The 16,606-nt window shown below is 42.2% G+C and overlaps 1 protein-coding gene across 4 annotated transcripts in view; it reads right to left on the reverse strand.

Annotated features, from left to right (window-relative positions):
* Positions 1-12,105, reverse strand: part of LOC115142603 (E3 ubiquitin-protein ligase SMURF2-like) — an 83,535-nt gene extending 71,430 nt beyond the window's left edge. For 3 of the 4 annotated variants that reach the window (XM_029682184.2, XM_029682182.2, XM_029682181.2), the window contains exon 1: positions 11,660-12,105. In XM_029682184.2, coding sequence (XP_029538044.1) covers positions 11,660-11,711 — 52 coding nt within the window. In that variant the 5' untranslated portion in view covers positions 11,712-12,105. The remainder of the gene's footprint in view (positions 1-11,659) is intronic. The other variant, XM_029682183.2, reaches the window with a different exon arrangement.
* Positions 12,106-16,606: the final 4,501 nt, after the last annotated feature.

Below are 16,606 nucleotides of genomic sequence, written 5' to 3' on the forward strand. Positions count from 1 at the left end.
GTCTTTTTTTCGATTAAATCGGTCCATATATAGCCTAGATATCGTTATATGTAGACTGTGTGATCAACGAAAAAAACCAGCGTTTCATAACGTAACGTCATTTTTTAAAATTCAAAAAGTCGACGATAAACTTTCACAAAACACTTCGAAATACTTTTGTAATGCAACTTTAGGTATTAGTAAACGTTAATAAGCGATCAAATTAATCACAAGACGAAGTATATTCTATAGCTGTCCGTCTGGAAAAATGTCCGGCTAGAAACTCAACCAAAATATCCGGTCCTAGACCTGAAGAACTGTGCTGCCTTGTATCTGTTTGACCAAGAAACAAAGAGTAGGCAAATGACAAGACTCTAGACACCGTGTGGAAGCTGTAGGTACTGCAACCTCACCCCCATTAAATGTGGTTCACCTTTATCAATGGGTTCAAGTCGCGCAGGGATATATTTTTCAATTTTCAGTGATCAGATTTTCCTGCACTTTTCGATGAAACGCACGTTCTGTTATAGTCACAGCCGTGATTTAACCAGTTTTATAAACGTCTGAGTGTTTTCTATCCACACATACTAATCATATGCATATACTATATTCCTGGCATGAGTAGCAGGGCGCTGAAATGTTGCGATTTTTAACAGAATGTTCAAAAAAGTAGGGGGTAGGAGTAACAGGTTAACCCTGTTGCCCAAAGCTAACATTATAAGCAGCCAGCTAGCTTCATCTGGCTAGTGAGGCTCGACCGTACCGGGTTGTGTTGTGAAGCTAGCCACAACAAGAATTAGGAATTTAGTGGAATTTGCGGTTTGCCTTCAAAATAAAAGTATGTCATTGACAGTGATGCAAATGAATACAAATAGGAGAATCGTGCCACACTTTTATTTTGAAGGCTGACCGCAAAATCCACTGTTGTGGCCAATCCTTATTGTGGCTAGGGTCACAGATGGGTCCGACCACCATTAGTCAAATAAGAACGGTCTTATAAATTAGGCTAATTTTAAATTACACCTAGCTATATAATTAGTTAGCTAGCTAACTAGAGCTACTGAAACAGTTTTTGGGTAAGAACATTGTTTGGATCCATGAGCTAGCTAGCTTTAAAAAAATGTTTTATCACCAGCACTGTAGGTGCGCGAGACAACTTTACCAGCATCATAGCATATGTAGATGAATTTTGACATATGAAATACGAGTAATAAAAAAAATTATTATTTGACGTGCAGTCATATTCAGGTCAACTAGCGTATTTGACACAAAGTGTTAAATCGTATATTTTTTGACACGCAAAGACCCAAACGGCGTTCCATAGAAATCCTGATAGAAAATTAAATGACTGAATAAATGAACAACTAAACGGCACAGCAAGTAAGTGAAAGAAATAGGTTTTTATTATGTTTTACTGGTAATGGGGACATACGTAAATGCCAGAAAAATTACCTTTTGGGCAGTGTGTGTATGTAACCTTCATTTAACTAGGCAAGTCAGTTAAGAACAAATTCATATTTACATTGACGGCCTACCCCGGATGACGCTGGGCCAATTGTGCACCGCCCTATGGGACTCCCAATCACTGCCAGATGTGATACAGCCTGGATTCGGACCAGGGACTGTAGTGACACCTCTTGCACTGAGATGCAGTGCCTTAGCTGCATCCGTGTATGTTGTCTAACTATTTAACTGTACTAGAATGGTTAAAAAGGGAGCTAAAAAAAAGCTGGGCAAGGAAAATATTGGATATCTGCCAAAAATGTCATATCGGCGCATCATTACCTAGTATACAACGCATTCGGAAAGTATTGGTCAGGGACGTGACCAAGAACCCGATGGTCACTCTGACAGAGCTCCAGATTTTCTATGTGGAAATGGAGAACCTTCCAGAAGGACAACCATCTCTGCGGCACTCCACTAATTAGGCCTTCATGGTAGTGGCCAAACAGCAGCCACTCCTCAGTAAAAGGCACAACAGCCCGCTTGGAGTTTGCAAAAACGCACCTAAAGGACTCTCAGACAATGAGAAACAAGATTCTCTGGTCTGATGAAACCAAGATTGAACTCTTTGGCCTGAATGCCAAGCATCCCGTCTGGAGGAAACCTGGCACCATCTCTACGGTGAAGCATGGTGGCAGCATCATGCTGTGGGGATGTTTTTCAGCGGCAGGGACTGGGAGACTAGTCAGGATTGAGGTAAAGATGAAAAGAGAGTACAGAGAGTTCCTTGATGAACCCAATCAAACATCTCTGGAGAGACCTGAAAATAGCTGTGCAGCAATGCTCCTCATCCAACCTGACACAGCTTGAGAGGATCTGCAGAGAAGAATGGGAGAAACTCCTCAAATACAGGTGTGCCAAGCTTGTAGCACCATACCCAAGAAGACTAAAGGTTGTAAATGTTGCCAAAGGTGCTTCAACAAAGTACTAAGTAAAGGGTCTGAATACTTATGTAAATGTAAAATTTCAGTTATTTGGAATACATTTGGAAAATTTTCACAAAAAAATACTTTTTGCTTTGTTATTATGGGGTATTGTGTGTAGATTGATGAGGGAAAAAACTATATTTTAAATTTTAGATTAAGGCTGTAACGTAACAAAATGTGGAAAAAGTCACGAGGTCTGAATACTTTCCGAATGCACCGTATGTCCATGTAAACTGAAAACAAATGTATCAATGAAACACAAGCCATAATCTTACACACCATACAGGGGCTCCCTCGCAGCATGAAAACCAAGAGAATGAAACTGAGATGGCCACAAACAGCATGGAGCTCCGTTCCCCGCCCGCAATATGGGACATGCCAGAATCAAAAACAAAAAACACACAGACCTTGTCCAATCTCCCACTTCTGGGGGTTATACTTAATCCTAGGATTCAGGGCTATAATAACAATAACATTATTTACTTGTTGTCTAGATCAAAGTTCAGTGTCTGCCAGAATTCTTAAGCCATAATTCTGAGAGTGCAGAACTTGCATGAATCATCAAAATGAGTAGAAACTCAGCACCAGAGAGGTTGAAGGTGCAGGTAGTTTTACAGATGCTTGGCCTGCGTCCCAAATGGCACCCTACCACCTTTCTAGTGCACTACTTTTGCCCAGAGCCCTATGGGTTCTGGTCAAAAGAAGTGCACTATGTAGGGAATAGGTTGCCATTTCAGACACAACCTTGGTTTAAAAACAGCCACATTAGGCTAGACTACATTTTCCAATGACATGGCAAAACATTCAGCAGACGTTTAGACAATCACTCCCTTTTAACGACTGAAACGCTTCATCTGTTAAACTGAAAAATCGAAGGGGAGTTGAATAGAGAACCATTGCTGAAGGAAACAGCTTCCTAAAAAGGGTCCTAAATCTATGTACTCTGTCTAAACCGCCTACACCTGCTGGCTCTGAGAAAAAGTATTTTGTGTGTGGTTTCAACATGACAAAAATACATTTAGTCTAACCCAACCTCCCTCCCTTTCCTGTCTTGTCTGGCCAGGTGAACCGTGGATAACCGTATGTGTACACTAGAGGTCGACCGATTATGATTTTTCAACGCTGATACCGATTATTGGAGAACCAAAGAAATCCGATACTGATTAAATCGGACAATTTTTTGTAAAAATGACAATTACAACAATACTGAATGAAGACTTATTTTAACTTAATATAAGACATCAATGAAATCAATTTAGCCTCAAATAAATCATGAAACATGTTCAATTTGGTTTAAATAATGCAAAAACAAAGTGTTGGAGAAGAAAGTAAAAGTGCAATATGTGCCATGCAAGAAAGCTAACGTTCAAGTTCCTTGTTCAGAACATGAGACCATATGAAAGCTGGTGGTTCCTTTAACATGAGTCTTCAATATTCCCAGGTAAGAAGTTTTAGGTTTTAGTTATTATAGGAATTATAGGACTATTTCTCTCTATAAGATTTGTATTTCATTAACCTTTGACTATTGGATGTTCTTATAGGCACTTTAGTATTGCCAGTGTAACAGTATAGCTGGAACACAACGACAACAGCCACCCTCGAAGCAGCGTTACCCATGCAGAGCAAGGGGAATAACCACTCCAAGTCTCAGAGAGTTACGTTTGAAACGCTATTAGCGCGCACCCCACTAACTAGCTAGCCATTTCACATTGGTTACACCAGCCTAATCTCGGGGTTGATAGGCTTGAAGTCATAAACAGTGCAATGCTTGACGCACAACGAAGAGCTGCTGGCAAAACGCACAAAAGTGCTGTTTGAATGAATGCTTACGAGCCTGCTGCTGCCTACCACCACTCAGTCAGACTGCTCTATCAAATCATAGACTTAGTTATAACATAATAACACACAGAAATAAGAGCCTTAGGTCATTAATATGGTCAAATCCGGAAACTATCATCTAGAAAACAAGACGTTTATCCTTTGTGAAATACGGGACCGTTCCGTATTTTATCTAAGGGGTGGCATCCATTAGTCTAAATATTAAATATTCCTGTTACATTGCACAACCTTCAATGTTATGTCATAATTACGTAAAATTCTGGGAAATTAGGTGGCTCAAACTGGTGCATATACACTGACTCATGCAATGAACGCAAGAGAAGTGACAATTTCACCTGGTTAATATTGCCTGCTAACCTGGATTTATTTTAGCTAAATATGCAGGTCTAAAAATATATACTTCTGTGTATTGATTTTAAGAAAGGCCTTGATGTTCATGGTTAGGTACACATTGGAGCAACGATACGCACCGCATCGATTATATGCAACGCAGGACACGCTAGATAAACTAGTAATATCATCAACCATGTGTAGTTAACTAGTGATTATGATTGATTGTTTTAATAAGATAAGTTTAATGCTAGCTAGCAACTTACCTTGGCTTACTGCATTCGCGTAACAGGCAGTCTCCTTGTGGAGTGCAATGTAATCAGGTGGTTAGAGCGTTGGACTAGTTAACTGTAAGGTTGCAAGATTGAATGTCCCAAGCTAACATGGTAAAAATCTGTCCCCCGAACAAGGCAGTTAACCCACCATTCCTAGCAGTCATTGAAAAGAAGAATGTGTTCTTAACTGGCTTGCCTAAGTTAAATAAAAGGTGTAAAAAAATATAAAAATTATAAATAAAATCGGCCAAATCGGTGTCCAAAAATACTGATTTCCGATTGTTATGAAAACGGCCCTAATTAAATCAGCCATTCCGATTAATCGGTCGACCTCTAGTACACACGACTACATGTTGACGCTCCATCAGAGCTTTTCAATTCCCCACAGAAAATGTCAAACCACTGTCGATCCAGAGCGGCTAACTGAGCTGAGAACAAGACACATGTCATCTTCTATCCAGAAAACACAGTTTGGCAATAAAGCAATCAATTGCCCAATTGCCAGTGATGTGCCAATTTCCAAACGGTCCAGTCAGACAGCTGTACATTGCAAATCCATTAGGCAGATAAAAACAGTTAGACCCCATCTGCTAAGAGAGGGACAGATTAAAGTTGAACTGTCTAGAGGACTCGTGATGATTAGACTTACGAATAACGTGAGGAAGTTCTAGTCATTTTAAGATCTGCAGTAGTTTAGACAAAACCCTCTTATCTGTGATTGATAAGTGAATTCCCTGAAGTGCATAATTCAAACAAATGTCTAACCAACACATGCAACAGATTAGCCTAACTGCCAGTGCCAGCCGGCAGCATGCATTAAACCCCACCAGACAGACTATGTAGCAGCAGGGCTCGCGTTAATGCAGAATACACGGAAGAAAAAATAAATACGCATATAGAGTATCTTGCTGTGTTTTGTAAACAGATATGAAATGTTTCTTACTGTAATTTCTTTTCAGCATCAGACGAATTGTCACAGATAAATATATATATATATATATATTTTTAAACACTACTTTCAATATAAAACGTAGATGAAATTGTTTAAAACAGATTTTTGGAGTGTAGGGGTTTTGAAAATGCAGATTTCTAAACTGTAACGCGACCCCTCACCATACAATTAAGACACGATAAAGCCAATGACTGTACATACAACAACTAGTAATGAAGATAACCAAACCATTAAATCATTATTATTGCTCTGGGTTATCACTCGCTCTATTTGTTGGCTCACTGGCACACAGAGCAACATATATAAAGCAGACAGGCAGCGTAGGCATCCTGCCAGATAGAGACAGGATATGAAGGTTTCCATGTAAGAGGCGCCGTCCACCACGTGAACAGAACAGTGGACTGTGTGGAGGGACCCCTGGGGCAGCTCTGCCGTGAAGCCCAGTCATCTGGACTGAAGAGTGGAGTGTGGGGGGGGGGCTTCTGGGGCAGCTCTGCCGTGAAGCCCAGTCATCTAGGGTGAAGAGTGGAGTGGGGGGGGGGGCTTCTGGGGCAGCTCTGCGTCGGAGCCCAGTCATCTAGAGTAGTGTGAGAGTAGCCGGGGCAGACTAAACAGAGCCGAGGAAGTCTGGATGTGCGTGGCAGCACCTGGCCGCAACACAAGCCCCCTCTCTCTCTCTATCCACAGATCACTGAAAAAAAGCTCTGGCTTGGACAAGGGCCATGCACACAGACTACACTGCACTATTCAGACTTCAATGCAGATGACACAGGACTCTTGACATAGCCACTTACTGACCACAGCCAACACATATCACTAACTGCTCTTGGTCCTTTGTAGCTCAGTTGGTAGAGAATGGTGTTTGTAACGGCAGGGTAGTGGGTTCGCTTCCCGGGACCACCCATATGAAAAATGTATGCATGCATGACTAAGTCGCTTTGGATAACAGCGTCTGCTAAATGGCCTATTACAAGGGCCATGCACACAGACTACACTATTCGGCTATAGACTACACCGTTCAGACAGGGGTTTATTCAATGCAGATATCTCAGGACCTTCTAAGTTACTGCTAACTGACCATAGACGGAGCCCACACACTCAAACAGACCTGCTCACTATATCACTCCCACAATGGCCATTCATTCACAGGTTAGAAAGACTGGCTCTGGTCTCACCCACACTCCTACTCTGACTGACATTCCTGGGGTTACTGATAAACTAGAGCAGGGGCATCAAACACATCGTTACCCCCGGGGGCCACATTTAGTCTTGAACGAGTTCAGGAGGGCTGCACTGAAAAGTGATTATATTTCCTTGCTGGCAAAAATCGGCAAAATAATTGTTCTCTATGCATCGCTTTTGTAATTTCCGATGCTCCCTGACTGTCTACTGATTGTTCGCGAGCTGGACAGTCAAGAAAATTTATGAAAATAGGTTGAATATCATTTCCGCCCAGTTTCGATTTGGTTTAAGTCATTTGAAAGTATATCGAGTTAGTTTCCCCCCCGACAATTTAGTACTTTCTTACTCAACCCCCCGCCGGTCGTATCCTGCCCGCTGGCCGTATGTTTGACACCCTGACCTAGACATCCGGAGTCTAGATCCTGGGTTGTCAATCACTGCAGCTAGGAGGATTCATGATCTACAATATCATACAGGCATAATAGTGAGTGAGTCATCTGATGATTACCTTAAGGAAACAGTCAAGATTGATGATGACTGAGCTTTTGACAGGAGCCGTCAGAAAACTGAAGTTGACCTTCAGGTCATTCTCTATTAAACCTTACCGATTCTCCATTCCTCTGTTACTCCTGTAGCTTGTATGTATGAAGCAGACAGAGGCAACATGAAAAGACAACCTTGACTGAGGAAAGACCCGGGTAGGAAAAAAACAGAACAGAGACGGCAGGCCATCCCAGATGGGCTTCGCTTCAGTAGGCTACAAGGAGTGTGAAATGTTTGAGCAGGCACACACACACACACACACACACACTCCCCCCTCCGCTAGACACTTATCACACAGAAGGGTTGTCATAGAGGGAATGTTGTACTGACGTACAGAAAACTGAGTGACAGCTCATAGAACAAACATGTAAAAGAACAGCGAGAGGAGGGAGAGAAAAATAAAGCCAACTGCATGCAGTATGGAAAGGAGCATGTAGGCTGGTTGTGGTACCCTTGTGTTGTGGTACCCTTCTGGTAGTACCCTTGTGTCTTATAGAAAGGCATCAAGCCCCACATTTCAAGGCAGTGAACCGCAATACAGCCAATTCACCTGACTCTCCTCCCATTGATATTCAACAGGAGAAGCAAGGCAACACTGAGAAGCCTTTTCATTCTAACACAGAAACTTAGAGGAGATTGCTGCAATGGATTTCTGACAAAGCCTATTGATTGCACTTTAAAATGGGTCAGACCGCTCTGCAGAGCTGGGCGGGCGGAGAACCGCGTGGCCAAATTAAGCCTCTGTCTGGACGGATGCGGTGCTGTCTTATTTACAAATGTTTTAGCGAATCTAATTATCTAAAAATGATCTAATTTGCTAATCAATATGGCTGCTAGGCTAAAACGTATTTGCAGCGGCCTTCACCTTGCGCGCAGATCTAGTTTGACCTGGGAAAATGGGTTTCACGCGGCGGTATACAACTAGCCAACACCAAGTGACAACAATAACACATGGGCGTGGTCTCTTCTCACTGTGTCGATTTAGATTAATAGCAAACGAATGCCTCTAATCTGCTTTCATTCAAAACATCTGGCCCAGTCTGCTAGACTGTGTAAACCAGCATTAACTTAATCCAGCTAGGAGGGTGGGTGGGACAGGACAGCGCCGAGGGCAGTAAAACCAGCTCCCAATGCCATTTCAATTGTCTTGTTGGTGTCCCTTTACCACATGTAGGTTATCCTTCACAAAACACAATCAAATACATTTCCTTCATTTTAGGGGCAGGAGTCAACAGGGCTCCTAATTTAGCTCGGCATCACGTGCGGACGATACATCCTGCAGAAGAGTGTGTGTTACCTTTGAGGACACACCAGGCTCGATTTCCTGACCACTGACAGTGAATGCTGAGACAGTGGCCCCTGATAACTTTCCAAAAATGCACTCTCTCCCCACCGGCTAATGATCAGCCTAGGAAGGATGGAGGCGGGGCCTTTATCTTAAAATCGCCAGCTTCCTGGCTTTTCCCCACTCGCGCACACTCAGCTCCTCCAGGGTCTCTTCCCTTAATGCTAGAGAGACTCAACAGTCTAAAGTGGCTTCTTCATCTGCACTGACCTTCAGTCATGTGATAGTAGGTATCTAATATATTACATGAATCTAAGTGGGCTAGGCTAATAGCTTTCACCAGACAATTTGTGTCACATCGGTGCAGGAGGAAAAGAGGCCTAGATGGTGAGCTGAGACGCACCAGCTGTGATTGCAGACTGTGCTGCATAAGAGTGGATCTGAAACAATTCTTCCAGGCTGGTATTATATGCTCACGGTGCCAACTGGAGGCGAAGGAGAAAATGGAGTTAGAATAGCTAGCCGTTTAGTAGTTAGCTCACAGCAGCAGGCAGTGTTATGGACAGACTAGATGCTAGCAGTGCGAACAGAAGTAATTGTCACCTCCCCGTAGTGTTGGGAATAGCGGCTAGCGCCAGACTGTTCTATTTACTGCTTGGCAACGGCATTCCATTCAAAGCGGCAGGTGACTTCATCAGACAGCGACTGACGGAAAAAGCCCAGTGAGCAAACAATAACAGGACCGTTTCACACTAAACAATCCATCAATCCTGATCTGGGACCAGCAGTCAGGTGCCAAAGACTGTGGCTGGTGGAAAACAGTGCAGAAAACACCCCAGCGTCTCCCCTCACAGACTAGCACTGATCTTAGATGTCTGTGGAATGTGACCTAACCACTAGGGCCTTGATTAGCCCTAGCTATTCCTTGAGCGAAATTGCATCTGAGACGAGAGGAAATGGTAAATAAATTGCAAGGCAAAGCTGCAACTACTGACAGTTTGAATGTTGCCTCTAAATGGCAAACGCACAGACAAATGGCCTGAGAATACCTTCAGGCGTCTCCCAGACTGCTGGTAGCAGACACAGTAGTTTATTGACGATTACATTACGATTAGACAATAATGGCGGCTCAGTTCTAAATAGACTCTATAGACCCAAGGAAGATATAAGTGCTTAAGAGTAACCCAGCGAGCTCTACTGTCTGCAGCCCATCTGTTCCCCTATCCTAAATGACCACAGAGCAGACACACAGACCAGGGCAGAGGCCAGTCTACAACACACACACACTTTTAAAAAATGTGCAACATTAAAATGTGTGGTGGTATTCCCCAGTCTGAGAGGAGCAGTGGTTTGAAGCGTTCTTCCCCTCCTCCGTGGTGTGAACGAGACAGAGGATGTTCCTACGATCTAGAGAGACTCACGGTTCCTCTCTGTTTCACATTCCTGGGATTCTGAGTGAAGACCACTGCAGCAGCCCATTTAAAACCATTTCCCAAATGGAAATAAAACAGAGACCCAGGCCTTCACTGCACTAAGAGAGATAATTTGTTATTATCATTGCAGGACACCTCATTATTGAAGAATAGCCTTGGCTTACTGCATCATAGAGGTCATGGGCAAAATATAAATGTACAGCCTTTTAAAAAGGTCAAACTAAGTACTAAGTAAACACTTTCAAAGTAATGGAATATTCCAAACAACCAGACAACTCTTGCCGGACCGCGAGGAACTCTTGTTCACTCAGTGCTTTTATCCGGCTAGTACATTACAATATTTAATATTTAATTTGGCTGGTCCCAGAAGATAGAGGGGTCTGGGTCTGATCATGAAGAAACATGAAACGCAGGGCATGCCATCGCCTCCTCTCCCCAGTCAAAACACTGCTTTCTCAAGTAAACAGAAAATGTTTGGGTTGTAAGAAACTGTGAATGGGACTAGAAAGTAAAAGGGGCTCATGCTGGCTTCTTTCCATAAGGAATAGTGTCTTAAAGGGGGATGCACTACAAGCTGAGGCTATGTAGAGGTGCTGAAAGTTCATTACCAACACAAATCAAAGTACTGATGGAAAATCTTGAAACACTAGTGCAGTAAACAATGGAAATATTAGCTACAAATGCAAACTATTTGGAACAGGCTTGCTGGTCTAAATAAATACTACATTTGGTAATGGTGCATCAGTCTGCAGAGCTCTGGCTACTATGGGCGGTCTCTGCACACTCGGGCGGCAGGTAGCCTAGCGGTTAAGACCTTTGGGCCAGTAACCGAAAAGTCGCTAGTTCGAATCACAGCGCAGATTGAAAATATGTCGATGTACCCTTGAGCAAGGCATCCTGAATGACTAAAATGTGTCACTATGTATAATAATGTCACTGATAAATTAATAACAATGTAATTCAGATTGTAGGACAACACATGCAAGAAGTGACGAAGGGTGGGCAAACAACCGTTGCATGTTGTAACAATGAATTAATGCAGCTATTGTGACAACCCCAAATGTGTTGTCTTTTTTTAATTGGAGAGTTCGCTAGCTAGCTAACAGTAAATCAACGTTATTCATGACTATGTCAGTTAACTAGCTAGCTAGGTAAACTAACGTTGGCTAGTATTACAAACTGAAAAAATAAACATTTACTTGTTAGAAAAACAGTATACCTTATTCGAAGCGTAGCGAACGACATTTGATCAGTGTGTTCGTAAATATAACATGGCGTTGTTGTGAATAAGAGTGTAAACATTCACGCATAAAACTAGCCAACTACTATAGCTAGCTAGTAACGTTAGCTTGATAGCGCCATTAGCTAACAAGCAAGTGAAGCTAGACAGCGAGAGGGTTTTACATTCTTACCTGTCAACCGCAGTTTCACTGGGCCATTTCTCCTAACTCCTTGATTAGACATGCCCGTTTGTGTTCCAGCTTGACGTGGGGTTATCAAAAATATGTATAATACATGTGTCTAGCTATTTCACAAAAATGAATTCCTATTTAACTCCTATGGCTATGGCAGTTTCACAGTGAATGAAGAAGAATGGAGTCACGGCACAGTGGCCCGGATGAGCACAGCTCTAGTGCTATACACCACCGTCCGGAGCACATACTCCTAAAGAAACTAAAATAAAAGGCTAATTTCCAATAAACCAGGATCTCCTCCCGAAAGAAACGATGCTATATATGACGTCCAAGGCTGCTTCAAAAGCCAAGGGTGAGCTCCTCTCCCGCTGGGGGTGGCATTTCTGCTTGAAGTGGTGGTAGCTGAAATTTCCAAGCAGAGATGTCTTGCTGGTCTCAATTTTTGGATAGTGACCCTCCCCTCTAGTGACATCACTCACAAGGTTAAAGCACAAGCACTAAATTGATGCACAATGTTAATTTAAACGAGAGGAAATTATTGGACATATGTAACCTTTTTTATGTTGTGTTCGTCAATGTGGTACTGGTAGGCACCCACAGCCTCTGTCACTGAGGACTGCCTCACTAGACTGATCTAAGGTCAGTTTTATGTTTCACCCGTCCTCATGGTTATGAATAGGTTTTGTGGAGCCAGTGGAGGGTAAAGCTGATCCTACACTTGTGTGTTCATTAAAGCATTGTCTGGACCTTTATGGCACAGGACTGTGGACATCCCCCACTTTCTGTCCGTTTCCCTTGAACCACTACATTACCAAACATAGCACAAGTATGCAGCACTAACTGGAGAGAAGGGGGCTGATATGTAGTAGTCTACATCAGTGTTTCTCAATTAGGTATAGTAAACTACCCCTCATACTATACCTCATTCCTATCATAGACTATCCACAGGAGGGGGTACTAGGGAGACATAGGAACATAGGCCTAATGATTGGTTGCACGTAAGGGGTGCTTCTGGCAGAACATAATGTGATTGGAGGTAGGCCTACATTAACCAAAAAGAACCACTGGTCTACATGTCTAGCGCTCCCAAGTGGTGCAGGGGTCTAAGGCACTGCATCTCAGTGCTAGCGGCGTATTTCTCCATCTACTGGCTGCTTTCAGAAGTGCATTGAGACAAGCTAGAAGCCATATCACAGAATATATCAGATTCAATGAATTGGGAATGTTTGGCCCACACAATGACAGACAGGTCAGATCATAAACCAGCATGGTTACATTTCTCAGGACCCATCACTCAGCTGTTTCCCCCAAAAGTGTCTGGGTGCTCACTTTGTTGTTTTAATCTCAGATTGACCCTTTAAATTGGTAAAAAAAATATTGTTTAAAAAGGCCAGATGCAGATGTTGTTATATCAATATCAAATCATTTCTGGGTAACAAATAAGTACCTTACTGTAATAGATTTCCATTTAAATTCACAAAATTTGCCACCATGGAAAGCTGAAACTCCTGCCTATGCAAACCTGCTGATTGGAAGGTCCTATGTAGATTGTATTTTCAACAAGCAACTATCAGGAAATAACACTGACCAGTGTTAGTTTCATCATCTGTTGTACAATATGATATAAAAGACATGAAAAACTGAATTTTGACTGCACTGGGCCCTTAAAATTTGGCATCAAAATGAACATCAACAGGCTATATCTTAGTTTACTTTTTAATAGAACTTTAATGGAAAACTCACACTTATTGAATTTAGTTAAAGGCGCAATATGTAATATCAACAGCCTAAGTATCACTTTATTTGGTAAACTGAGGGATGAAGCTAATCACACACACGAATAAGGACATTGCAACAGTAACGTTCTCCTACAATCTCTAACGACAGGAATAGAGCCACCACCAAACACGTCACTAGATAGGGTACTGACTTTCATATACACCACATCGACAAAGGAAGATTAAAAAGCATTGAAAAGAGTCACACGTGTACAAAATATACATTTTATATATACACATACAGAAATATATGTACATGACAGTAGGCCAGTCAGATAGTGCAATGTGTATAGACCTACCAGCAACAGGCGAGAGCTACAGGAAGAAGCCATTGATGGCAGCTATAGCCTTAATGATAATGGAGCCACGAGCTCTGGCGGTCCTCAGGCTAGGCACTCTGAAATGATGGACAGCAGCTGGAACTTCTGTTACAGGGGGTGAGAGGGGTCCCCCAATATAGAGGCAGCCTTACGTGCTTGTTAAATAGGTCAGTTAGACTGGACTGAGTGACACCTGTAATCTTAGAACAAAGGTTGTTTAACATTATATTGCCTAGGACTACTTTCTGATGGACTACAGACAAGATTTGAAAGTGAGCCTAGGTTTTGAAAAAGTTTATAGGAAAGGAGAAATGTGATTTGTGTGTGTCCGAGATGCGCTGTTGGCTAAGATTGGTGGGTCTTTTTAGGGTTTGTGTGTGTGTGTGTGTGTGTGTTTCGCTAATTATCTTTATGTCCATTCAGAAAGTTTCCTAAAGTAGCCTGTCATAATAGAATGGAAATGAGCATAACTACAATTTACATGTGTGAGGCATGACAATTTCGTGTTTCCTTCCAGTCCTTAATGCAATGCAACTGAAGCTGGGATTGAGGGGGAATTTGTCTGACCAGTATTTTTCTCCGCTCATACCGGAGTATCAAATCAAACAGATTGATTTTCGCTGTTCTCACTAACGGCAAATAGCTGCATTCTTGTTCGTGTGTTTTCCTGTTTTTATGAATAAGTATATATTTTGATCAAATGCCCCATTTGCACACAAAAAAAACTTACTTGCCAGCTTGCAATACAATATTTTAACCACTAGTGTACACATGGTCTAAAATTTGCGGGGAGATGGAGGTGAGCACATTCTCATGTCCAATTACATTTTTATATTTTATTTTCCAGGCTGGATTTTAATGCTGGTTCTTGCCTGCACAGTTTTAGGACCGGTATAAATCTCAATATTTTTGTACATGTGCAGACTTTTCATAAATGGCACACACAGGAATTGAGTGTGACATTTACGTAACAGTTACAAATGAGGCGCCTGTGGAGCAGACAGACATAGGGTTATCTAGCTCTGCAGCCCTGCCCATGGAAGCAGCTGAGTCAACTCCACTGGTAGCTCCACTGCACTGATCCCCTGCTCTCCATCTATCACAATTCTCCACCTCTTAGTTCTAGTCTCTGCCGTCTCTGCATGTGATAAATAAACAGAAAAGAGTACATATCTTCTCTGTCGGTGTCCTTGCCGAGTCCTAATGCAACCTGTTTTATAACAGCATCTCCACACAGACTCCACAGCTGATCACCCCACTCTGTCTTTGTACCCAGAGCCCACACATATTAAAGAGGAACAGGAGGACCTCAGGACCAGTCAGGTGAAAGAGCAGCTTCAAATGGCTGGAGGCGGTTATCACAGAGTTCGTATTCACTGCTTCCTGTGTGAAAGTGAATGTGATGTTACGAAACCAATATCTAGCCTACTGATGATGTGGCTCCACTCGTTATATCTATCTCTCTAAAAGCGTATGCGACTAGGTGTTGAATGCACAGTATGTACTCGGGGGCCAGCAACCTTACCTTAGGTCCAGGGATAGCTCAGTCAGTACTCCCATGGTAGGCCAGTCCAAGCAGATTATTATTTATTCAGATGGTGACAAAACATGAAAATATACAAAAAGGAAAACAATTCAAAAAGGCATGCCAAAAACTGTAATACAAAACCAAGACAGGCTGAGAGGCTTCCTGCCACCTCACACACAATAGGTCACACTCCTCTTGACGGCTTGACAGGTGAGTTTTAACAAAAAATAAAGCTAGCTCATAGCAAGTGTTTCTGGACTTTTACTGTGGTCAAATAGCTTAGAGGTGGCCCAATAGACACTATACAGTACAAATATTGCACTGTACAGAAAAAAATGATTGTGTCTCCAAGTGTTGCTGGACTTTTACTGTGGACAAATAGATTTGTGTATTGCCCCTGGACACTATAGTGGTACAAATATTGCACTGTACAGAACAAATATTGATTGTATGTCCATAAAACCATGTTCCAGTCTACTCACTAAAGTCCCTAGAATAGAAAACAGGTGTTTGAAAAAATATTGCGAGGTCATAGCATTTTAATAACTGCACTCTCTGATTTAGTGCACACTCATATCAGTCCCACGCCGTTGCAGTTGTCAGGAGTCTCCTGTATTACAAAGTGTTGTCTTTCAGTTCATGCAAGAAATTATCATCCAAGATCACCCTTTTACTGATTATAACTTCCCCACATTAAGTTACCTATTTCCATCATCACTGGTCTGTAGTGAAACTCCATACACATGGGGGGGTGGGGCTGTGATGTGTTTATGGGCTCACCACCCACTGATACAGAGGAGTTTGTGGCAACCATTCTTTCATTGTGAACGAAGCGAATACTAACTGAAAATGCCTAAACTACAGTTGTTGCATGCGTTTTTAAATGAGCGTTGAGGAGATTTTCGGAGCAGTTGAGAAAACGGTAGCGGAGTACCAGGAAGACAATGATCGTTGTTAGCGAAGGACACATTCAACACATCGCAAGTATTGTGATATGCCTCTGACTAGAAGTGTTTTGGGTGAAACCAAAATAGTTTAGATTTGGTTGATCAAGGACGCCAGGGTACGAGACACTTCCACAACAAACTGTTTGTAAACAACATCATTGGAGGAAGCAACTGGAACCCCTCTTTGTACTTCTATTGGGCCATTTTTAAATGAGCAACTGTTTTTCAGTTGCTCATTAGAAAAACAAGATGTCAGTCTTGGGTGTGTTTCCTGACTCATTCTGCATTTGGTTAATGTTGTTTGTCCCTCATGAGACACTAGACGCTGAAGCCTATTTCACTGTCCTCAAAATCCCCAAAATGAATCTAAG

The sequence above is a fragment of the Oncorhynchus nerka genome, linkage group LG15, assembly GCF_034236695.1.
Source record: "Oncorhynchus nerka isolate Pitt River linkage group LG15, Oner_Uvic_2.0, whole genome shotgun sequence".
Classification (NCBI taxonomy): Eukaryota; Metazoa; Chordata; class Actinopteri; order Salmoniformes; family Salmonidae; genus Oncorhynchus; species Oncorhynchus nerka.